At 40.5% G+C, this 24,190-nt stretch overlaps 1 protein-coding gene across 10 annotated transcripts in view; it reads right to left on the bottom strand.

Moving 5' to 3' along the window:
- Nucleotides 1-661: 661 nt before the first annotated feature.
- Nucleotides 662-24,190, bottom strand: part of map4k5 (mitogen-activated protein kinase kinase kinase kinase 5) — a 28,080-nt gene continuing 4,551 nt past the window's right edge. The window contains exons 3-36 of one of the 10 annotated variants that reach the window (XM_063496710.1): nt 23,787-23,844; nt 19,602-19,692; nt 18,461-18,525; nt 18,286-18,341; nt 18,149-18,196; nt 17,104-17,146; nt 16,925-16,997; nt 16,527-16,658; nt 16,354-16,416; nt 16,151-16,232; nt 15,099-15,215; nt 14,236-14,320; nt 13,458-13,529; nt 12,389-12,447; nt 12,135-12,199; nt 11,593-11,631; nt 11,078-11,122; nt 10,946-10,988; nt 10,635-10,863; nt 10,491-10,514; nt 10,286-10,371; nt 9,865-9,906; nt 9,570-9,654; nt 9,408-9,487; nt 7,562-7,622; nt 6,744-6,849; nt 6,395-6,453; nt 6,162-6,265; nt 5,745-5,922; nt 5,481-5,549; nt 5,217-5,309; nt 4,715-4,785; nt 3,321-3,376; nt 662-1,469 (exon numbers count right to left, since the gene is read on the bottom strand). In XM_063496710.1, the coding sequence (XP_063352780.1) occupies nt 1,382-1,469; nt 3,321-3,376; nt 4,715-4,785; nt 5,217-5,309; nt 5,481-5,549; nt 5,745-5,922; nt 6,162-6,265; nt 6,395-6,453; nt 6,744-6,849; nt 7,562-7,622; nt 9,408-9,487; nt 9,570-9,654; nt 9,865-9,906; nt 10,286-10,371; nt 10,491-10,514; nt 10,635-10,863; nt 10,946-10,988; nt 11,078-11,122; nt 11,593-11,631; nt 12,135-12,199; nt 12,389-12,447; nt 13,458-13,529; nt 14,236-14,320; nt 15,099-15,215; nt 16,151-16,232; nt 16,354-16,416; nt 16,527-16,658; nt 16,925-16,997; nt 17,104-17,146; nt 18,149-18,196; nt 18,286-18,341; nt 18,461-18,525; nt 19,602-19,692; nt 23,787-23,844 (2,667 nt within the window). In that variant the 3' untranslated portion in view covers nt 662-1,381. The remainder of the gene's footprint in view (nt 1,470-3,320; nt 3,377-4,714; nt 4,786-5,216; nt 5,310-5,480; nt 5,550-5,744; nt 5,923-6,161; nt 6,266-6,394; nt 6,454-6,743; nt 6,850-7,561; nt 7,623-9,407; nt 9,488-9,569; nt 9,655-9,864; nt 9,907-10,285; nt 10,372-10,490; nt 10,515-10,634; nt 10,864-10,945; nt 10,989-11,077; nt 11,123-11,592; nt 11,632-12,134; nt 12,200-12,388; nt 12,448-13,457; nt 13,530-14,235; nt 14,321-15,098; nt 15,216-16,150; nt 16,233-16,353; nt 16,417-16,526; nt 16,659-16,924; nt 16,998-17,103; nt 17,147-18,148; nt 18,197-18,285; nt 18,342-18,460; nt 18,526-19,601; nt 19,693-23,786; nt 23,845-24,190) is intronic. The other 9 variants (XM_063496712.1, XM_063496713.1, XM_063496715.1 and 6 more) reach the window with 9 other exon arrangements.

The raw sequence follows: 24,190 nt of genomic DNA, 5'->3' as shown, positions 1-24,190 counted from the left end.
CCCCCCCCCCCCCTCCCCTCCAGAGGAAAAGGGAAAGCAGGACTCCTGTGGATTATCACACCTGAGTGAGTTACCTTTGTCAGGCTGTTTACCTACAAACGTCATTATCGTCATGCCTGACTCATTTCAGTCTAACAGGAGAGCTCAACCACTGACACATGGGAAACATTTTAGGGTTGTTTTCTCACACATCTGAGTCCATGTTTACCCGACCATCAAAAACCCTTAAACCACAAGAGCCTGATATCATCCAGCACGTAACACTGAGCTGCAAATTTAGTCTGGTCTCACTGCGACCAATTAGCCCGGGGAGTCACATCAGACTGAAAGCAGAACGAAAAAAAGAGGAATAATGGAAACTAAAACTCACCATCACCTGCTCTCCCTAACGAGAGATTATCTCACGACACAAGAATAACCCACAGCTCGTTCTCATGTTAACAACAGCTTTTATTATAAAAACAGTACACATTAAGCAAAGGGAATGCAGAGATGTTAATAAAAACTAGCAGTCCCTCATTTTGTCTTTTTATTTTAAATAAAAATGTACAAAAGTGCTTACATGGTGCAAATAATGATAAGTAAAAGGTCTATAAAAGAGGGGGGTAAAGAAAAATCAAAATAAAAACATGTACAGTATATCCAATTTCTAAAAAAAAAATAAAAATGCAGCAGAGCAGGAGACGCAACTATATTACAGAGCAGTAAAAATAACCCAAAGCTGCTTAGGTAGTTAATTTTTACACAGCAGACCGCTCCGTCACCGTGTATAAATCCAACATACCCTCTTACGGAAGATGAGGTTAATAAATATTGCTTAAATAACCCACAGCACTTGTGGGTTTCTGTTTCAACTGATCTATTATTCTCACTACAGAGCTTGTAAAATCTCCTCTCAAGCCTACTAACGTTTGCCACTGGCAGTAATTATGAGTGACAGACAATAACACAACAAATCTCCCATGGTTTCCTAATACAATCACAATTCTTGTGAATTTTAATGGCACTTTTGTAATAATACCTCTAGATAATTTGTTTGTAACTCAGTCCACAGTACAGGAAAGTGAGGAAAACGCTAAGTAATGATGATTATTCAAGCTTTTTACTGCTTCTCCTCCTGCTCGTAACAGTCCTCGCATTGTTTGAGATGAAGGAGGCTACAGTTAACGTCTTGCTGGTGAAAGGCTACGTATGAATCCGAACTGACCAGGCTCCTCTTTTACTGACCTGCAGATCCCGTGATCAGTAACAAAAGCTCCCAAAAACGCTTTTAAACCGGACACTTCTCGTAACAGAAACGCAGGTCTAAGAGTGTCATTTTCTCCCAAAAGTGAGGCCTCTTATCCACTTTTCAAAGACCTGGCGAGTCACTGGCTGAGGATCAGTAACTGTTCTCGTGACCTGCTAAAATATAGAGGTTGCTCAGGGCCGTGGGGTTGTCGGTCGGTCGACTCTCTAAGACCACCACCCTGCAACAGAAACACAGGAACAGCAGTTTGTAAGAAAAACATAATATCCTGTTTCTTTACACTTCGAAACAACAGTCATTTAATGCAAGGAAGCCATTTTTCCCCACTCGCTTTGCTTTTACTGGAAATCCCTGCTGCTCTCTTGATTTTCCACTTCGATCACTTCTTCTCGTCTACACAGCTCTGACAACAACGTGTCTTCCCGGTAGTCAATTTTCCAAAAATCCCTGCAACATGATCCAGGTGTATCAACTAAACCATCATTCCCTTATCATCTAAAATCCTGGAAGATTCTTCTTATCACTCGTTGTTTTCCCCACACATAATCTGATCAAAAAAGGTCTAAAGCCCTGATTCACATTTGTTGGGAATCTATATAAAGCCTACAACGTAACCTACATAAGTGGTTGACGTTGCTAGCATTTATGCTGGTGCATTATCTGTTAATTACCACGTGGTTTTGTCCTGGTGTTTTATATGTGGTGTCAGTCATGATAGAAATAAAATGGAGGGACTTTTTCATGCTCATGTTTGTTCCTGAAGTTCTACATTCCTTGACTTCCTGATGTCGTTTCAGGAATTTGCTGACATTTGTGAGTCCTTACTTTAATGCTATGATTATTATTTCTCATATTAAGGGGGTGACCGTTATTCTGTCACTAGTAAATCAAAAACTGTGGTGAAACAGCACAGGAGGAATTGATTGTGCTGATCAGGCAAATCACAATTACATTGACCTGAGATGGACATGAGATTATGCCGTAAGATTTCAGAAGGGTTATAATGTAGCTAGACGTAGATTCCCCACTGAAGCATTAATCTTATGTTACTGTATTATTATTTTTTTAATTGATAAAAATGGGTAAAATTGATGTTTTTAGTGATGAAAATTATACATATTTTATGTGTGTAACACTTCAAAGATCAGTTTGAAAAATGCAGAGAAACAATGAGAAGACAGCTGGCCGACTTCGTTCACCCACAGCTTTGATCAGATTATTGACAGTCTGATAAAAAAAAAAAAAAGAAGAAAAAAGGCTGAACTGCACTGAAACTGACATTAGCAACGTGTTGCATAATGTTCGTGGTTTCAGTGTGCAGAGTCGTGCATGTTAAGTAATCAACAGTCAGATGACGGCCAGATCAGGACGGCAGTGGGTGCATCTTCAGATGCCATCGGCCTTGTGGCGGTGACAGCTGAGCGCAGAAGCTGCAGTCTATACTGCCCGTTCCATCAGATGAAATTACAGAGGCGCGGAGAGACACACAAACCAGGCTGGCAGTGCCCAGGCGGCGGTGAATAAAACATGGCGGGCTGGGCAGCAGAGAGTGGCCTCGCTCTGGTGCCACAGGCGGGGCGGCTCCATCAGGAGTCACCGCTGAACGAGAGGTGCTGCTGGGAGATCATCCTCCAGTTTGAGCATGCTCTGTTTGACTGAGTCTAAAAATCACATCCTGCTTCATCTGCAGCTGAGAGCAGTCACCACAGAGAGCAGAATCGTTCATTTATTACAGTGTTACCTAAAGGTAAATCAATAAGACGATTTGATGAGGGACAACCGAAGTAACACACCGGAAGGTAAATGTCTGAGTGCAGTGACAGATGAGAAACGTCTGCTCAAAATGTTATGGGTGAGGAGGTTGTTTGGTGGTTCCCAGGTAATGGAAAAATACACCTGAGGGATAACGGTCATAATCTAGCGGGACAGGTTTCATCGGAATTATGGGATGAATAAATAGCTATACCAAAAAACAAACAAAACAATTAATAATAGAACAGAGATGCTTAAAAGAGGAGGGAATGTAGGCTGTGACTGATGACATATCTGAAGTGTAAGGATCTGTACCAACCTGTCAGATCCAAGGAGGCGGAAGACTCTGCTTGGATCAGAAATCTCCTGGGTCACCTTCAAAAGAAAGAACACACACACACTTTCATGTGACAACTGGCTGTATATCAGAAGTACTGCTGGCAGTGAAGGTACACTGTAACACAAGAATAACAAAGTATAAAGCTTCTTAAACTGCATGGGGACATACACGAAAGGCTCTGTGGTGTTACATCACACCTCTCTCATTAACATACCTCTCTAATTTCACTGTCATCTATTAAAAGATATGCAGAATTCCCAAATTAGTCCATCTCCTGTGTTTAAATTTTGAATTCACAGACTTCCCCTTTTATAACAGACTATCTAATGTTTTTAACAAGCCCTCAGTGCCATTTCTGCTGTGTAGCTATGAGCCTGGAGCTTACTGTTACCTTAACTCATGATATGTAGCCTGACACCACGCAGGGTAAAGGACAGGGGCCCCTTCAAAACACTCATATGCTGGCATGTCATGAAAACTTGTTGACAGATGTGAGACAGTGAGTGGGTGACACCTGCTAGGTGTAAGACCTTGGCCCTGGGAGAGATCTGATCTGTTTAAGTCTAAACGAGAACAAGGTCTCGGGTGTTCACAGATGCACCCACCGAGGCAAGCACGGATCACCAGACGTGCCCCCCCCCCTGAATGCCTTCGCTTTTCACAGGAATCATAACAAGACAAAGGCTGAATTATTTAGCAGCTTCTCCCTGTTGTGCGACGGGTTTCGCTTATGATTGAGCATGAATTTTGCATGACTGCTGACATTTCGAAAATCCTTGCTATGGTCGATCTGTCAAGCTGGGCCGGGCACGGACTCGGGGCACAGACCTTCTGTTTCATTCGAGTGCTGCTGGACCATGTCTCACACAGCCAGCTTTCAAAAGGGCAGCCCCTAAGGCCATATCAATTTTCATTTAAGCAGAATGCTTCACCTCTCTGTGATCTCTTGAACTTTTATTGTACCGCTGAGCGCATCTCATGATCAGGTTAGCTTGGAATCCCTCCGTGGAAAGGTGGACAAATTCATTACCTCGCTCTAACACAAAGACACGCTGTCTGCTCCACCTGAGGGCTAATCTCCTGGGATCACCTACAGCTTGTAGCCACACACATAAACAGACACTACGGGTCTTTGTTGACAGCAGAGAGAGGTGTTTGTTCATGTGTACAACACACAAGCCTGTGTCAAGGATGTTAACACATACTGCATTCACAGTTTCCACTCTGGCACCTATTGATGAACCATGAAAATGATGGTGAAATTTTAAATAATCACGGTTCTTGTTAAGAGCACAAGAAAAAAGAAAAAGAAAAAAGAGCACGATTCAGGTTTTATTTTTCTCCCCAGGGTGATTAAAATGACTATATTTTACCTCATTGGACTTGAAGCTCTTTCCTTGCATGCCATGTTTCCAAAAGGCCAGAACGCTGTCCTGAAGGCACACTGTTACAATACAGAGGAAACTGTGTGTTAGTGCACAAACAGGTCAAACATTACCCAAGACAGCCAATGCAACGCTTTCAGCTTGATTAGGAGAAATACATTTACACAGCCCTTTTTACAACTTCAGTCTGAGCTTATAACTGGGGCGCTGCTTTACAGCTCACTCGGTTGGTTGGGTGACCCAAGTGCCGAGTGGGGTCCTGGCTTTGACTCTGCCCTGGACCATTTCCTGTGTGTCATTAATGGTTTCCTGTCTGTGCTCTACTGTCCCTGTCCAATAAAAATGTCCAAAAAAATTATTATAAATCTGTTTCGCACTGGAGTTTATAAAACACTTCCTTTAGAATTAAGAAATTAAATTTTTTACTAACAAGAAACATTTTCCAGAACCAAAATGTCTTTTAAACACTGATGCCTTTCAGAAATCTTACCAACAGCTTCGATGCAGAAGTCAAAGCTGAGCTCAGAAGCCAGCTTCTTGTTGGATTTCAGTCTGCCCAGGAGATTAACGATCTTCACATTTTCTGGGGAGAGAAATATAATTATTGTTGTGCTGTATGTATGTGTGTATTCTCCTCAGCGAGTGGGCCAATCTGAATGAAATCAGATCACGAATTTGAAAAAGTGCCGCAGGGATGCCGCTACTAGTAGTAATGCTGGTTGATACAGTTTGTGTACAGTGTACAGACACTTACGGTCCAAACACACCAACACTGTGTCTCTCTCCAGCTGGGTGACATGGATTGCATCCACCTGCTGATTACCTGTGGGGAGAGAAGTGCTCAGTAACCGTCCTGCTCTCCAACTCTTTCTTCTATTACTTAGTTTATTTTGCAACACTACTGGATATGCCATCAGTTCACCAATGCTACACACGCTTTTGTTTTTCTTCAATTTTTTTTATCCAAGCATCTTGAATTCTTCCACAATTCTTAAAACAAGGCACATGTTAGACTTACCTGGTCCGATCTCTGTGAACCACGATGAGCAGGAGTTGAGGTTGATGGTCTCAAAGCAGACCACCTGACTTGGCTCTGTGCCCTGGCTGATGGCAACACACACCAGAGGATACTCCTGCTCTGGAACCACCAGCATCTCAAACACCTTTAGCGGGCTGGGAAGAGGGAAGTCAAAGTGCTGCGCCAGGAAGAGAGAAGCAACATGTTATCTATGATCACCGGTGTTCCGCTGTTTAAAGTACAAGAGCATCAGTTTTATATAATTATGCTTATGGAGACACTTTCACAATGAGCTGTGGAGCAAAGGAATAAAAGCAAACTACATGCATGCAAGTTATGAAGCACAACCTTACTGGAAAAGCAGAGGCTTAATTAGAGATGTTCATGTTTCTGCTGTGAGAAAAATAACCAACTGACCTTGATGAGCATAAATCTCTGCATGGGCTCATACCACTGCAAAAGGACAATTCCAGACTGAAGCGCTCCACACAGGTACTTGTGGCCAGTATACGGGTTTCTCACTGTGGATCAGAACAAAAAGTCAGAAGAGCATACAAAACTAAAATGTTTTGGCAAAAAAGGAGGCCATGATGCAACTTTTATACAGACACGATTTAATATGCAGGGTTTAAAGGGGAAAAGCCACTCACCAATGCAGCACTTGTGACAGCCCTTTGTGTCAGGGATCTTAGTTGTCAAGGCAAATCTCCTGAGGAGAGAAAGAGTCAAGCTGTTGTGACCACAGTCTTAAAAGAGCTGATGACGTCTAGAATCAGGGAAGTTGGCCTGTGGTTCTCTTTTTCTCTGTACCGCTGCAGCAGTTTGTCACAAAGGTAAAAGAACAACAAAAAGACTGCACAGCATGGGCGTAGCAGCAACACTTTAAATGAGAAAACCAGTGGTGTGATCTTATCACAATGTGTCAGGCTGCTGCTGAAAATGCAGTTAGATAATCTTATTTATGAGTTTCAGATACCAAACCAGGCCTTTCGAGCTTACTTGGGCAAAGGGAAGCGATGAGTCTGGAACTGAGCGGCCAGGCCAGGCTTCTTCATCTGCTCGAACAGCCCGATGAGATTGTGGGAGTACAGCTGGAAGGTTTTACCTGCACAGCGTGGGACACAGCGTATCCCATCATCAGTTTCATTACGGGCAATAATTTCTAAATATTTTTGACAATCTTGGATCTCGTGAAGCAGTTTTCACATGTAGAAAGGTTAGATGTGGACAGGGGTAAAAATAGAAGTGTGATGATGATGATGATGTGAGCCATGATTACCTTCTGATGAAGCCAGTTAATAGAATATCAAATCAAGCCAGGGGAGAGGAGGGTGGAGAGTGTCCAAGGGAAGAGGAGAAGAGAACAGAGGTTAAGTATACCGAGGTGCAAACTGCTGAAGGTAAAACCGAAAGCAGACCTGACGCTTTGTAATCCCATCCTCAACTCTTAAGATGAGAAAAGGAGAAGTCGTTGGGACATCCAATTGAAGACAGTTTGGTTTCAAATGATAGCTAGCACATCTGATTTCTATATGGAAGACACTACCCTTGGCTACACTTACAAAGAGCAATATAACTGCGTTTCTTCAGTAAAGGGACAGGCCGTAAAGCCAGATGTGCCCCTCTTGGGTCACTGCTACAAGTATAAAGCTATTAGAGAGGCTTTCTGGGGCTAAACAAAGTACACAGTTATTTTTGGGCACAGATATAGAGCGGATGTGTTGCCTCAGGGGGCAGCCAGATAACACAGGACAAAGAAGCAGCAGGTTATGACAGTGGCTGTTAAAGCAGGAGGTTGTTATAAATCCATCACCTACCTGATAAAGACATCAGGTTGTTGTTGATAACGTACAGCCACGTACATTTCCTTGGGAAGAGCTAAACAGAGATTCAAACACAATAATTCAATAACTGAACATTGGCTTGTAAAAGAACAGAGTCAACAGTCGAACTGTCCAATCAGAGCTCAGCAGGTTTTCTCCACACCTCAAAACACAAATAATTCATTACGATGTACCAAACTCTTTATTGTGTTTTGGTTGTTTTGCTCCACCAACTCCAGGATTATGATTAAAGATGAAAAGTGACGAGATCGGTTCTGTTTATCAGTCTGACTCTTTAGCAGATGTCTGACTGCTTTCTGTATACACAGGGTTTCAGTACAACAGCTCATTATGTCTCAACTTGACACTGAAGTAGAACGAGAAACGAAAACTTAAAAGGTCAAGATAAATTCTTAAAAAAATAAAATAAAAAAAAACACCACAATGCATGCACACACTTCTGATTATTTAAACAACTAAGATCAACTCACATTGCTTATTAGAATTGTGTAATGCACTGAAGTTCTAAAATAGCTGGTGTTCTTTGCACAAAGCCCTAACTGACTGAGATGTTGAAAGCTTGTTTCTTCCTCTCTGCCATGATTGTGTCAAAATTTGATAAAAGAACGTGATCAGCTTGGAGGTATATCAATTAGAAGGAACTAATAATTTGTGACCAGTTTGTGCAGGCTACAACTGCCAGCCCTTGAATAATGTATTTTAATTTTCAACTATGATCAATTTATCTCTAACAACAAAATATGTATCACAGGCTTTGTAGGTAGCTGTAGTTAAACCACAACTTAAAAAGCCTTTACTTAAACTGGGGGTCTTAGCTAATTATAGACCAATCTCCAAACTTCTTATTTCTAAAATTCTTAGTAGTATTTGTCAAACAATTAACTGATCATTTGCAGAGGAATGGTTTATTTGAAGAGTTTCAGCCAGAATACAGAGTGCATCACAGTGCACTCCACCAACGGCACTAGCGAAGGTTACAAATGATCTCATGGCCTCTGATAGTAGACTCATCTCTGTGCGTCTGTGTTTTATATATTCAGCTATGGAGTCAGATTAAAATTAATTAGTTAAACTACAGGCATATAAAGGCTTGGATGACCTACTATCCATCTTCCAAATTCTAAATTCAAATGAAAGTGAGGTTTGATCTGAATTCAGTGATTTTTGACCATGATATATCCTTCAATGTGCACATTAAACAACTATATAGGACTAATTCATGCATTTATTGCTTCTAGGCTGATCAGGTTGCTTTTACAGTTCCATAAAAAGCCCCCAGTTAATCCAAAATGCTGCAGCAAGAGTACCAAAAGGGACTATAAAAAGATATATTAGCTTCTCGTCTTTAGCTCCCTGTTGAATTGAAAATCTTTTTCCTCACATATAAAGTCTTGAAGTAATCTGGCCCCATTGTAACTCGAAGACCTCATACTATCATATTATCTCAACAGAGCGCTTTGCTCACAGACTGCAGGCTTCCTTGTGGTTCCTAGAATTTCTAAAAGTAGAATGGTTTCAGAGCCTCTCTCCTGTGGAACCAGTTTGGATTCAGGAGACTATTAAGATTAGATTGAAAACTTTCATTTTTGATAACGCTTTCAGCTAGGGGTGGATCCTGAATTATCCCTTAGTTATGCTGCAGTAGAACACCCATGATAAATATAATATAAAGCAGCTTTTGTGTACTCCTGCCTAAAATCAATAAAACGCTGTTTTATCTGTGTGCGTCCCATAAAGACTTCCAAGCAATAGAATCAGGGTGGAGCTTCACAAAAACTATAATTTCATTTCAAGAAAACCAAGTTTCAGCTGCTGTTACCTGCTCCATTGTAGCTTCATGCAATTCATTAAGATTCAGAGTATAAATGCCATCTTCTGTCCCAAAGATTAGGTACTGATCTAGAAGAGGGATTAAAAAAAATTGTGTTAGTAAAATATCCGAAACCCTCTGTGTGTGGTATGCTCACTGCTCTTTGTGTACCTTTGGTGTCTGGATGAATCCATGACGTGGCACAGTTGATCTTCAATGGACAGCCATCAAACACTTTAGAGAAGCAGGCTCCCATCTGCAATGAAAAGCAGCACAGCTCAAAGCAGGCAGCCTCTTAAATGTCAGCCAGAGTTTAATGAGCTGAGCTGAACCACAAAGCAGAAAGCTCTGTGGACCCCAAATATCTACAGAATGTACAGTAGAAGCTCAGACGAGAGTTTAATAACAGTCTCAGTGAAAGCGGGTCGGCGGGAACCGTGAAGGACAATACAAATGATTCACTCACCAGTACTTTAGGAGTGGGTGGCAGGCCGTTGATAGCTGGTTTCTAAGGAGGAGGGGAGGAAATGAAAACCATAAGATATTATAGATGCAAAAGACAGAACAATTCTCCTAAATTTAGCTCCATAATTTTAAAACCAGCCTGAACAATAAGCAAAAGAACAAAATGCTTGTGTGAGTGTCCTGTCAAAGTCAATTAAATGTGAAACATGAATGGATGCCAAGTTTCCCCCATTAACCAGCCACATTTGGATATAACAAAGGAAAAGCATCATATTTGAGGTTTCAGTTTGAGTTCAGTCAGCCAGCTGGAGGCACTGCACGTATCAAATGTAGGCTGTATGTTGTAGTATCACATGACATTTTATCCTTAATCCAATGAGACTAAATATAGCTATTATGTGTTACAGAATCTATAAACTCACAGGGAATTCCTTTTTCTCCTTCCGGTTTTGCTCACTGGATGGTGGCTTGGGACTCCCTCCATTCACACTGCCATCTGAATCATTATCTGTAATGAAAAACCAGGCAGGTAAAATTACACTTACACAGTATTAATATCAGTTCACGCTGTCAAACAAGGAGGGTGTGAATCCAAAGATGAGCCATGTTTACATCAGGCTCCCTTACCTTTAAGTTCAGATTTACTTGGAGCTTGCAAAAAAAATAAAACATTTCAGAGCTTATGAAGAAAAATGAAGAGGGCAAGGTATCCAGACTCATACTGTGAATAAATCTGGATTTAGAAATAGATACAGATATGCTGAGACTCACCAGGATCCGAGGAGTGCGACAAAAGGCCGGGGCTACTGACGCTGGCTGACAGGAAGTCTGGAGATGAGTTCTCTACCTTGTTGCCCTGCTCAGGTGTGCTCTGTCTGCGAGCCACTTGGCTCGGTCCATTCTCCGAGTTAGGGAACCTCTTTACTGTCAGAGACCTCTCATCGTTAAGGCCCATTTCCTCAGACGAGGTGCTTGAAGTTGGCTGAGAAGAAACATAACACTACAACACATTTAATCTTTACTTAAACCTAAAAAAAAAAAATTTACAGCAAAAGTAGACAATCTTTAATTTTAAGTGTTACCTTTGGAGGCAGAGGAGGAGGAACGCCTGGCTTGATGGTTGATCTGAAATTGAACCATTTTTAACAGTAAGGTGTAAACCAGCAAAGGGTCATGCATTCATGATAAAATTTAAATCTGATGGCATAACTCACCGCTCCGTATCATCAAAGGCATCTTCAAGAGGGGCGACGTGTCCCCTATAGGACACACACAGTAATGAGTAACGCGGAAAGTAAGACTCATTTGGGTTTAGGAGGAATGCAAATGTTTATATGAAGTCCTATCTTTGAATAAGAACAATGAGGGGAAGATTCTGTGTTACTACAGACTTTAGATCATATTTGAGGTGACCTAAACCTACTGGGGACAATGCTATTATTATGACTCTGACCACTACTATAAACTACCAGTTAAAAGTAGGTTTCAAAACAGCTTCAATGCAGTTGAGCCCAAAAATGGTTAGGCTGACACTTCAGCACTTTTTCTCTTCACATCACAGCAGTACACACAGCTTAAATCTACAGTAATCGTCACACCACACATGGTGAATGAAGAGGAGGCAGAGAGGGAGTGGGGCGGACCACGCTGAAAAAATGGTTGTGGCGCAGCAAGCAGGGAGTGGATTGGATGGCGTAGCTTATTACAGCACATGCAGTGTTAGTGTTACCGTTGGAACAATTCATCCTCAACGCTTTTGAGAAGGCTCCTTCGAGGGACAAGACGAGAGCGACACCGACAGCCAAAAAGAGGACAGAGAGAAGGTGAAGGAGGAAAAAACCCCAAAAAACAAACAAACAGTCAAAGCACATGGACATGTGAGAGGGAGCTTAAGACCAAAGTGACATTTCAAAGTGCAAAAGGGGGGCAAGGGGAGTAGGGGGAGTGAGCTCATGTACAGGCATAGGTTAGGTCCAGTGAGCAAGCATGTTAATATGAGACACAGTGAAGAAAATTTATAAACACAGAGAATCAAGAATGAGTAGTTTCTTTAGGACTAACATGCTTTGACTGTCTCAAAGTAAAAAAAACAAAAACAAACTCAGACGATGTGAAATCCAAACAAAAACAAATCTTTAATTTGCCTTAAATTCCTTTGTCTGGTTAAGCCTCATGAGGCGCATTTATCTAAGACAAACCAGGTAGAGACTGAACGAGAACAACTGGGGGTAAATGGGAGCAGTTCCCATGACAACAGTTTCCATGGATCACCTGGTTGTTATTCCTCCCTCTGCAAAAGGACTCCAGGGGGAAGAGAAGTCATTATCTTTGACATCCTGTGGAAAAGCATACATTCACAGAAATAGATATTTACATAGCTGCAGTTTTGTTAATCACCTGATATCTTTTTACTCCTTACACACACACACACACACACACACAGAGAGAGAGATAGAGAGAGACTACAAACAAAAACTAAAATTAGTGTTAAACAGAAAATGATTAAAACAGAACATGATAATCACCGTTTCATAATGAGCCGCAGTTTCCTTCTGTACTGGTGCTTTAAACTGGAGCTTGTCAACTGTAAAAAACAGAGATGGTGTTTCTTTTCTTTTCTCCCTTTCTTTGCACACATCTTTGACACTAGAGGGCATCAGCATCCAACACTTCAACACACACTAAGCACTGGAATTATCAACATTGGGCATTAGTACCAGAAAACTTGGGAAAAATTTCCTTCCTAACCTAAAAACAGGTGTAAGAACAAACCCAAAGCAGATCATCTGCTTCCACAACAGTGAACCTGCCAAAACACTACAGAGATCCTTCACTGATTTACGATGCTACGACTTGAATGTTTGGTCTGTAGCTTCGAGACAAGTTGCTCACTAAAGACAAACACAGATTAAACTTGACGCTGACCAGACCTGTTCCCTTTGGGGAAATATTAGTGAGAGGGAACATGAATTACAGATACATCACAGGACAGATTCTTCAGCAGTTTAGACTTCAGGTTACGTTCTGTCAAACAGTTCATCCAATAAGGGTGTCTGGTTTGCTGTCCAGTATAAATACGACATGATCCGGCTGTAATTATGAAGGTGAAAGAAATCAGCCCACATAATCAGCTTCGCATTAACAAAGACGCGTTGTATTAAAGAATTCAGACCACAGATCCCTGCCCACCTCCCCTTTCCCATGTTTTTCTTCTCAACATATGCAGATAGTGTGGAGGTTGGGAGGTAAGAAAAACAATGAAAAAGTTTAAAGAATTGAAGCCGAGTGATCAGGTGAGTCTTACGAGGCAAGCTTTGCTTTCTTGTCAGGGTAAGATTAGTCATTTAAATGCAATTTCAAGTCAGTCAGCCTAACAGGAACCAAGATGTCACAATATCCAAATTATTCAGCCTTACAAAAAAGCTGAAGTTACATTAGGTAGCCACTCCATGCAGACAAAATCGCCTTATTAGTACCATTTAAATGTCAAACCGAGTGTTCCATTTCTACAACATTATCATATTTCTAATGAAACCTTAGGGGTGAGGGTTGGAATTAGACAAACACACACTGTCTCACTACTCTCACACTGACCTGCATCCACCCTGTGTCCCTCAGTGAAGCTAGGACTTGAGGGTGGCTCTCTTTGGTCTGTTCCATTGTTTGCTTCATGGTGGAGGGAAGGTCATATAACAGTGAGAAACTTAGATAAAAGAAACCAGACAAGAAGTACATCTGATACAAGCGATCACAGCACAGACGAGCACAAAACACAATGCAGCATGGTATAAATACCACACCTATCTCAATGTCAGGCAGCTGTTAGGTCATTCTAAAATGATGAAATGAAGAAATGGCCACAAACTACTGACACAACAGGCACAACACTGCATTCGGCTTTATCTATCACAACTAACGGCGACACAAAAACACAGCTTCCCTGAAGGGGCAGGGGGCAAGATGTAGAATTGAAACAACTGGACCCATCGCCAAATTCTTGAAAACAATTTCTGGCTAAAAACTTGAGATTTTTAGGAAAACTCAGAGACCCTTCAGACAAGCTATTTTGCAGGATTCCTTGAGCAACAGATGAGACAACACTTAACATGTAAAAATAGCACAAGCGACTTTACTTTCTCTTCCATGAATCCACAGACTTTTTTTTAGACACGCCAAAACATGCTGTGGCCTGGAAAGGTGCCAGCCTCTGCTGCAGGATTAAAGGAATGACCCTTGGTGATGCCACCAGACCTAGATCGACCTAACCACTCACAACGGCTAACACGCCAACCAACGACAGGACAGAAGCACAGCGAGCGATTGCGGAGAGGGGCTGGCCTTGGTGATCCATTTAGCTTTGATGTTCACTTACAGTCGATCTCTGAGCGCGTCCTCTCAGCTCTGGCGTGCTTATTGGTGGAGCGGATGGTGTGTCTGACTTCGCTGTTTCCCTGAAACTGATGGTGAAAGACAGAATTTTTATTGAGGGAGCAGCACTTCAGAAGACAGTAAAATGTTAGGAGCTTATATAATATTCAGTTTGTAATTATTAGTTATCGCATCATCTTTTTAGATTATCTGCAAAATTTGAGTTAAGGTTAGCTAAAGCTGAGCTGAGACCAGCTTTTCTGGAGCACGGACACATTATTATGCATCCCAGTGGCTGTTTGTTTGCAACAAGCTCTATTGCTTGCAGTCAATAGCCTTTAGAGTTTTTTCACTCATCGTGGCCAAGACAGTGCTACTGCTGTCAGTGGGAGAAAAGCACAATGGTCCTTTAAAAAGCGCTGGTACCACCTCTTTGGCTGCCACATAGATGTGATGTTGAATCCAGTCGGAATAATAATGTCATTGGAGAGAATCAGGAACAGGGGGAAGGGAAGTTTTAGGGGAACATGAAAGACCTGAAAGAAGCTCGCTGGTTTTAGTTCACTGCTGAAAACATGTCACACATTCTAATATTTACATTCACTGATAAGAATCTGTCGTGTAGCTCAAACAGCAAGTGATAGTTTAACGTACTTCTTTAAATCAGTTATTTGCAACAAGTTCAAACATGTTCAAACAAACATGTACCAAGAACTGCATTACAGGTTTAATATTTTCAGGGTATAAATAAAAGTTGAGTGTGTTTATATTTCTGATTACTAGCTTGTTGACTGGGTTGGCTTTGATTTTCTTAGACAATCTCCTAAAAACACACATTTCTATATATCATTTGGAGTCAGTTATTACCTCAAGGTCATCCTCATCCATTTCTCCAAAATTCTGGTGGTTGTCCGGGTTGTTCATCTTATCAATAAGCTCCATGGCAAGTCTCCTCGTCAAACCCGTCTGAGCCATAAACACATGCTGGGAGAAACACTGAAGAGTTAGAGATCTTTACCAGGATCATAACAGGAAAACAGCTATTTGTGTTAGACACCTGACACTAATTTGACACATAAGAGTCATAAAAGGTATAGAAGCAACGAATTTAGATTCATGTAAGGGTGGATGAAAAGGAAAGCACACTCTCTGTCAGTTCAAAGATTTTTTACAAATCATGACCTTATCAGGTCTTAAATTTAGGTTAATACAACCCGAGTTGTTAAATAATGACATCATCTGAGGTTGTATTTACCTAATTTTATGCAAAGAACCCCATTAGTTTTTCTATGTCCTGATGCATAAAACTTTTGTATTTAAAGAGGGTGTACTTTCTTTTCAGATTGCAGATTGTAGGTGGTGTTCTACCCCAAAAGCTTGTTACAGATCACCAACTCCTAGCTATAAGGATAAATCATCACGTTCCAGGACTTCTGGGATGCAACTATCCTCAGAGATAGACGCTGTACTAATGAGACGAGAATACACTGCTTGTATACCTAAAAATTAGAAACAGGTGCTAACTGAACTCTGGCTCCCATCCTAAAGAGCTGAAACTAAGATAAGGTTTAATAAATACGAAACACTGAAAACAGTTCAAGGCCAGAGTCTGACGGCAAGCCAAACATTGAGAAAGTCAGCCAAACCACACAGAAGCTGAGGAGGCCAGCTGGGGTTCATAAGGCTCTGCTGAATTTGGACAGAATGACAACTTCTACTTGTTTGTCAGGTGTTTTAGATTTGCAAAGGAACATAGGCCAACAAGCAAAAGAAAAAAAGAAGACGAAGAAGAAACTGCAAAAAACAACAGACTCTCCGAAAACGTTCACATTTTTTAAACATCAGCGCTCATACTGCACTATATTTTTTTATTTTGAACATTTCAACCACACATGGAAAACCAGAGTAATATTTATTACCCCTAGAATTTTTTCTGCAGTGGGCCGCTTCTTTGGGTTCTTTGTTAAACACACTTTCACAAAGTTATGGAAGGCAGGAGACCTGTTGGATAAGATAAGTTTGTTTAAAACAGCGACTATTCATATTATCTAAGAGCAAGGTATAAAGGTATAAATTATATCGCAATCCAACAATAGCATTGTGATTACTTTGGAACACTTACCATTTGCTCTTATCTTTTAGCTTCGGAGGCTGGAAGCTACTCTTCGACATCAAAAACAAGGCCCTACAGCAGATAAAGGAATGAGGATTTAATGACGCCAAGGAGGAAAATGTATTAATATATTATGTAAGGGAGCTCTAACTGATCATTTATGGGGAGGAAGTAAAACATACCTCATTGGATGCAAGTCAAACATCGGAGGCTGGAGCTCAGCCAACTCTATGGCTGTGATGCCAACAGCCCAGACGTCACACAGCTGGTTGTAGCCCCCGTTCTTCTCCACTGCAGCTACTTCAGGAGCCATCCTAAAGAAAGTGAGGACAGAGATTTAGCAGTGGCTCATTTGTTAGAATAAAAAGCAGAAGTCAGCTTTAGTGAAAGAGCAGAGGCCTGAATGTACCAGGGTCTACACATCTATAGCGTGTGACATTGAACTTTCATCTAGAAAATGGTGAAAAATATTCTAGGATGGAGCTGAAAAGACTTAAATTCTTTCACCAGCGCTCTTTAACCAGACTAACAAAAGCTGTCAAGGGCCTAGAGGCCTGTTTTATACAGATGACACACTCACCAATAAGGTGTTCCGATAAAGGACTTTCTTTTGGCAATCGTGGCTGTTATTTTGGCTGCAACTCCAAAGTCAGCTGTAAGAAGGATAACAGGGCTTTTCAGATTATGTAATGCACATACAGCTAAAGGCTGTTGAGGAGTTCAGGTTCTTAAGAATTAAGATGCTGAAGAGGAACTTACCCAACTTCACGTCTCCGTTGTCTGTCAGCAGTATGTTGGCACCCTGTAAAGAGTAAAATTTGATTTATGCTGAGAAAATCCACTTAACATTAAACATACAACAATAATTTATTAACATTAGAATGAAGCTTGATTCTCATGTAAAACAACGTTTCAAAAATGTACATTAGATTCAAACAGTTGTATCTATTATGGATCTCACTATGATCACTTCAGGCACACACTGTACTGCTGTGAGCACAGAAGCTCCGCCCACCTGCTCCTCAAACCTTCTGTTTGCGAGGGGGAGCCAATCAGAAAAAGTTGGCTTAAAGAGTGTTTCACAGATTGAACTGAAGAGCTATATCAAAGCAGATAAGGATCATCTTATAATGTTAATGACGTAAAGCCGCTCTAGCAGAGTCTAAAAAGATAAATACAGTGCCAGAAATAACCACAATAACAACTTTATATGTGTAAAGATTTCTCAGCAACACCCGGCATGTTACTATTCTGGCTTCTCGTAAACTTGGAGTAGTATCACAGCCTTTAATAGTTTCACTAATATTGTTTCTGCTGGCTGTGACTGACGGTGTCTCTGGTGGCATCCTGCGGTGAGAGTAGAGGAAACAGGAAGTGCTTGCTGCATAGAGCTGAAAAAAGATAATAGATCCAGCCCTGACCTTTATGATAACACATGAGTGTGAAGTTCCAGCCTTTAGTGCATGCATCGAGCAAAGTTAACTTCAGCTCAAAAGTGCAAAACGTAGCATCAGTCACATGCTTCCGAGCAAGCACACCCAGTTATGCTTTTCCTGTGACTTTGGTTTTACACCTCTGCTGCCATGTCCGACCTGTGCCCCATTTTGAGGGCCACCAATGCATTCATGCTGACATTAATAGTACTGAAACTGCTACTTGTGCTGCTGCTTTTTCTTGAGATGTTCTGAAATTTACTGCTTAAAGTTTCATCAAACGGTCGGTGTTTGTATGTGATATGTTAGAACAGCCACAACAAGGACAGAAAATTCACATTCAAAGAAAATGAAATAAAAAGCAATTGTACCTTGATATCGCGGTGCATCTTCCCCTTACTGTGGAGATATCCCAAACCCTGTAAAGGAAGGCACAGCATTATGTAATGACCACATCTGAAACCACAAACTCTGTAACGTTTCCTCACAATATTCCAAGTAAAATTACCTGTAAGGTCTCTCTGCAGACGTATGCTATTTGAAGCTCTGACAGAGGTCCAGTCACTATTACACACATTCATTCAATGTTAGTAGGGCTGAAGACAGAGATGGCACAAGGTGCATAGTAATAAAACGTAGTTCATGTCTGCACCTTGCCATGTATGAATAAAACTAAAGCTCACCATGATAGATGTCCTGCAGAGATCCTCCCCCGCAGTACTCCATGCATATCCAAAGTTTCTCTCGACTAGAACAAAAACAAAAAACAAAAAACAGAATTAAGAACATTTTAACCACTTTTGCAGTCACAAAATACACCAGAGCAAACAAACATTTTGACAAGCTGCAAAGCTTGTTTTAGAAAAAATAAAATAAAATTGCTCCCTGATAAAAACAACTAAGAATAAGAGGTGTATCAGTTCTGAAACTGGAAATGAATCCTCCATAGAAAGTTTCTTCCTGTTTCACATGAAAGCTGAACGTCTAAAAAGCCTTCAGGTAAAGCGTGTGCTGAAAATACAACAAGCGATCGCTGCTGTGGTGAGAAGTTTTCTCTCAGCTTTGTTGTTCACACGCTACACCCTAAAAAAACATATAAAAACAGTAACAAGGCCTTATAATTTAGAGAATGGTTGCAGTCCTAATAAAAACGACACGTGAACCAGTAGAGGGGTTGCTCACTGCCACCTCGTTTCACTCAACATTTAGGTGGTCATGGAAACCATTTCAGGTAACTAAAAAGGGGTCAACAGGAAACTTCAAATTTCCCCAAATAAACAGGAGTTCCTTTGATTAAATTAAGGTAGTTTTATAATAATTAATGCACAGTTCATTGCTCATTAACGTTTTACTGTATCCAGTTGAGCTCTGTGTGGCAACGCCACATAAGACATGCCTGCTGAGATAAGACATACAGCTCTCTGCACGAACAGCCAAATAAAATAGTTCAGAGGCTTTTATTCCATTTAAACCTGCTGGAAGTCTAAGGAAGATGTGGGCGGAACCGGGCCAACTTCCTCTGAAATACCGGCCACAAATCATGGACTCCATTAAAACAGAAGAATAGCATCCTGGCACCGAAGGGCCTAGTCAGCACCCGTCTGCCCAGTTGAAGAGTCTGAGTCATACTTTCACACACACAGGTTTACTAAGTAATTAAATACATCATGTCAGTTTCAGGCAGCGGCTTGTTAAATCCTTTTGACAGTTACATATGAATTCCACAAATGTTATGCACTCGACTGGCTGTGAGAGCGAGGAAAAAAAGAAAACAAACTGTGAGGGTAAAATGACTACGCAGGAGCATTTTGTGCTGGCTCTTACCAGAGGTAGCTCCCAAAGTAGGCCACAATATTGTGGTGCTTGCATTCCTTCACCATGAAGATTTCCTGCTGTATGATGGAAAAGTCATCCCCTGGAAACAGAGAGAGAAATCACAGACACACGGACCAAAAAAAAAAGTGTTTATTTCATTTTCTGTCCTGCTTTGTTTTAAAATGAGAAATTACTGCAGTCTTAAAATAAAAACCATTTAGTTTAAAAGTTCATGTAAAAACCCTTAGAGGTAGTATGTTTATTGGGCACTAAAGTCTGTTGACACAAACGACCACACAAGCATCCAGTGTGTGACAATGCTTGCATCTTCCTTAAACTTTAGGCTTTAAAAAAGCAAAAAAAACAACCCTAAATCTTCTCTTTGTTATCTTTTCAGTTCAGTAAACAAAAAGTCTTCCCATGTTTGCCAAGGTTTCACCATATTTTATCCCTGTGTAAATACAGCAGGATACAGAACACTCAATGACATTAGAGGTTTTAAAGTTTATGTGGTATAGGTCATTATCAAAGCAGCATTCCAGCTCAGCAAAGATCACCACCACATTTAACCAGTAGGAAGCAAAAAGACAAAAATATGTAAGCTCAGCTTCCCCAGTTGTGTATAGAAAGACAGCCCTGGAATACATTAACAGCTGGTTAAGATCAACTACACTCTATGACTGTCATCACAGGCAATGCTTTAAGCTTAAGTTCATATATAAATGTCTTTGGTTCCGCGATCAATCATCCAGGTAAGGAAACGAAGAAGTAATCAAACTGATGAAGCTTTTCTCCCAGTGAAACGCTACGTGCAGATGAACAAAATCCACTTTCTTTGATTCAAACATAAATATACTCTCTGCTTAAATAAATAGTAGGTTGCACATCATTGGTAGTGACAGGAAATTACTGAAAACAAACTTATTTCCTTTCCAGGCTGTGGTCAAACCTGTGAATTCTTGTAACTGAGGTGGTATGTGAACAGACCTCTTTTTTTTGCTTATGTTATACAATCATCAGAGTAAATTAAACTAACACTGAGCTGCATTACACAACAATACTGTGCTTCAGTACTGTGCTTCAGACACCAAACCAGGTGGTTTGGTGTCAGCTTTTCTGATACAGGGCTAGTTATACTCAGAAAGAAAGCATAATCAGCAGAAAAACTTCCTGGAGCACAGCGGCTCGTTACTGTGCACAAACACTTTGCAAGCAACTAGGCAACTTGTGTACAGCCAACCTGTTTTCAGTGTGTCTGGGATGGTTTAGGCTTTTTCACGTGCCTGGAATGCAAACACGAGTCAAACTATTTAAACAATACACGAGTCGTGTCTTAAAATAAACCAAAAACTATCTATATTCCTTTGATTTTCCTACATATAACTCAGCATAGCAGAAAGCACACATTTCCGTGCGTCACATTATTTTAAGTGACACAGAAGGACGCTTTTTTCCCGAAAACTCATTCAGTCACCAAGGTGGCATGTCAGACACTCTGCTTACAGCTTTTACATAGCTGAAATGTCAAAGAAAAGCTTACCAGAAGGAAGACGTATTGCAAAAGTGGAATACACCTCCAACTGCTTTTTACACGCACGCTGGGATGTTCCTGTTAATGTGCCTTTAAAAGGCTTTAATCAGATTCACAATTAAATCTACTTGGTAAAGTTTCTTTTTCATTTACTCAACACACTGCCATAGTTTTTACTTCTGTACTTTTTGTTACACATTCAACATGTGCAATGATGACGATTGAATTACTCGGTGCTCAATATGGTCAAGAGAAGCCTCAACAGGAGGAAGTGGAGCATTGGTGTAATTCTGCTTGACTCCCTCCACTCCATTTGTTAAATGTCCTGTAGATAACAGGCTATAATAAGAATATGAGTAATGCCTCACACTCACAGGTCCTTGTGAAAGCAACTGCTTGACAGCTTTGACGCAAAGCTCCAATTTTTTTCATGGAATCCTACATGAAGCCTCACCTTGGCGAACAGGGTTATAACTATGTCATACCACATGTGTACAGGGAGAACTAGTGTGGATCACAAACAATCTTAAATATATCTGTTGACTGACAGCAAAGGGTTTGAAGAGCCACAAAAATTTGAGCAAGAGTAATTTTAGTGACATGAGTGAGCTTAGTACAAAAAAATATATATAACAAGTCACCCCACAATCTTCTCTTCTTGGTGAGCAGAGGCCTAAGAGTTTAGCCACTTCCTCCCAGATCGAGCGCTTCCCCCTGCTCTGAATATACACACTGCCTCTCATCGTGTCAAGTTTCATTTCAGTATGTAGGACTTTATCAGTAACAGGTTTCGACAAATCTCAGAAATAAAGTCCTTTTTTAATTTAAAAACATATCTGATGGTAGAAGAAGATGGCTTTATTTTAACTGACTGCTAACTGGAACCATCCAAAGATGAGAAACAAAATTAGGAAACATTAAAAGTTCCTGCTTATGTGTTGAAATTAAAAAAAAGAAAGTAAATTTTTTTTTTAAAAAAGGTAAGTCTGGTGACATAGTTCTGAGAATTTCTAGTGGAAACTGCTGGGAGGTTTTTGCAAACACACAGAACTTAAAACTACAGAGTCACAAGACGACCAGAGTAATGATGAAGTGATTAGGAGGTTGTACCAAAAAAAGAAAACAAAAAAATGTCCTTCTCCATTTGTCATTAATGGTCATACAGTGACAACCCACACCAATTTGGTTCAGTGGTTATTTTTCTTTTAATGCTGCAGTCAAAAGCCCCACAGTCTCACCGCCGGAAGGTTTTACCACTCCTAACTCTTTTTTTGTCCCGTATTTTCTTACGGGCGTCACTCCTGGTTAAACCTGTTTGATTGCATGGTCCACCCAAAGCTGTTTACCTCGAGCACAGAAAGGAGGGCCTCTTGCGAAAGATTAGGTAAAGAAAGGAGTCCTTCTTTGACCAAAGCTGGGTCAAAAAAAAGAAAAGAAAACAAAGCAACTCTGAACACAGGTTTAGATCCTCTTGATAATCTATTCAGTTAACCTGTAACAATTTTTGCTTTAAAGCCTTTGCAGTCCAACCTTCTCACTTCATCTGATATTTTCTGATCATTCCTATATAACCTGTCAAGTCTGCACAAGTCATATCTACTATTTTGCACAGTCCATCATAAAAACAAGAAACGTTCCTCCTTCGCCAAGTCTGTCTTCTGGCATGCAGCTCACTTTCCTAATTTTTTTAACAGGTTAAACACGACAAGAAAGACGAGAAATGTTTCTTTGCATCTGTTTACGACCAGCCTGCCAATTAAGAAAACTCTACCTTGAGCTGTCAAAACATGTGATGCACGTTTTTATAACTGCCTTTCGTTCAACTTAATCAACAAGAACCTTCATCAGAAAAAAATCAAACAAAGAAAATACATTGCGGCTCAACTGCATTACATAACAAGATGGGACATGTTCTGGCCCTCAACCAGCTTCAGCTTTCTGAAATTTGTAGTTGAAATATTCAGCTTGTGGTCTCCATCAGACAAATTTAGCACCATTGATCTCAGTCATTGTCATAAGCCGAGGCCACCAAGTCAGGATAAATTCATACTTTAATGCTCTGTCCTGCAGGAATCCATACTACCGCACAATAATATATATAATAATAATAATATATATCAAGTTCATGGATTAAACATTTCAGTTTAAACATTTGACAAGAAGAACAAGTGTAAACACTGATTAGTGATCCTATGATTCTTCACTGCCAGCTTGACCCGGACAGCGATGTGATGAATGAAAGAAAAGCATAAACAGGAGTGAATGTCCTCCTTCGCTGTTAATCAGCTGAGCTCTGTCTGGTCGCTGGTGGTACAAAGCCCTCTCCGTAATCCCACTAATCTGGATCGCGCTAACTCTGTCACTAGGTCATTACCAGCATAAACCCCAAAGTGGAACCAGTCTTTCTGTTCCTTGTACACAAAACCACACATCATACTCCTGCTGGGAAAATGAGATTTATTTTTCCCTGTTTAGATATTTGCCTTTTCTTGATAAATATTTAAAATCATACCAATAAAATCTTCAGTTTAAGTCCTGTTTTGTTGCAGTAAAAATTTTTTTTACAGTCATTTGAGGGGAGGTTTTTTTCTGTAAAAAGCTGGAAAGCTCTGTGTTTTCTTTTCACTGCGATGAGATAATGAAATAAAGGTAACAGCTCTTACCTGGTTCCAACTTTATGACCTTCACAGCAGCAAGCTCTCCGGTTTGTATGTTTCGAGCCTGAAAGAGACAATAACACAACTTTAACTGAGGCTTTAACTGTAGATTGCTGACCGCCTGTTAACTGTATTGACTGAGACACCGACTATAGAGACCAAATAAATCACTCATTTTGGGTATTAAGTCTTCATTTGTCCTGATTCAAGCTGCTCAATCATGACAATTTACTACTTCTGTTAGGTTCATTGGATTCTAACACGCATTTTTGGGGGGTTTGAAGCAGTAGCTGAACAACACAAGATTATAACTAGAATTTTTCACCATTTTTGGATATTTTATAAAATTAATTTGTTGATCTGAGCAGCAGCTTTATCAGATTGGAAACTGCTGCTGAACTGTCACTTCT

The sequence above is a fragment of the Pelmatolapia mariae genome, linkage group LG16_19 (assembly GCF_036321145.2).
Source record: "Pelmatolapia mariae isolate MD_Pm_ZW linkage group LG16_19, Pm_UMD_F_2, whole genome shotgun sequence".
NCBI lineage: Eukaryota > Metazoa > Chordata > Actinopteri > Cichliformes > Cichlidae > Pelmatolapia > Pelmatolapia mariae.
The sequence above is the reverse complement of the archived record's forward strand: the minus strand, read 5'-3'. Positions and strand labels throughout refer to the sequence as shown.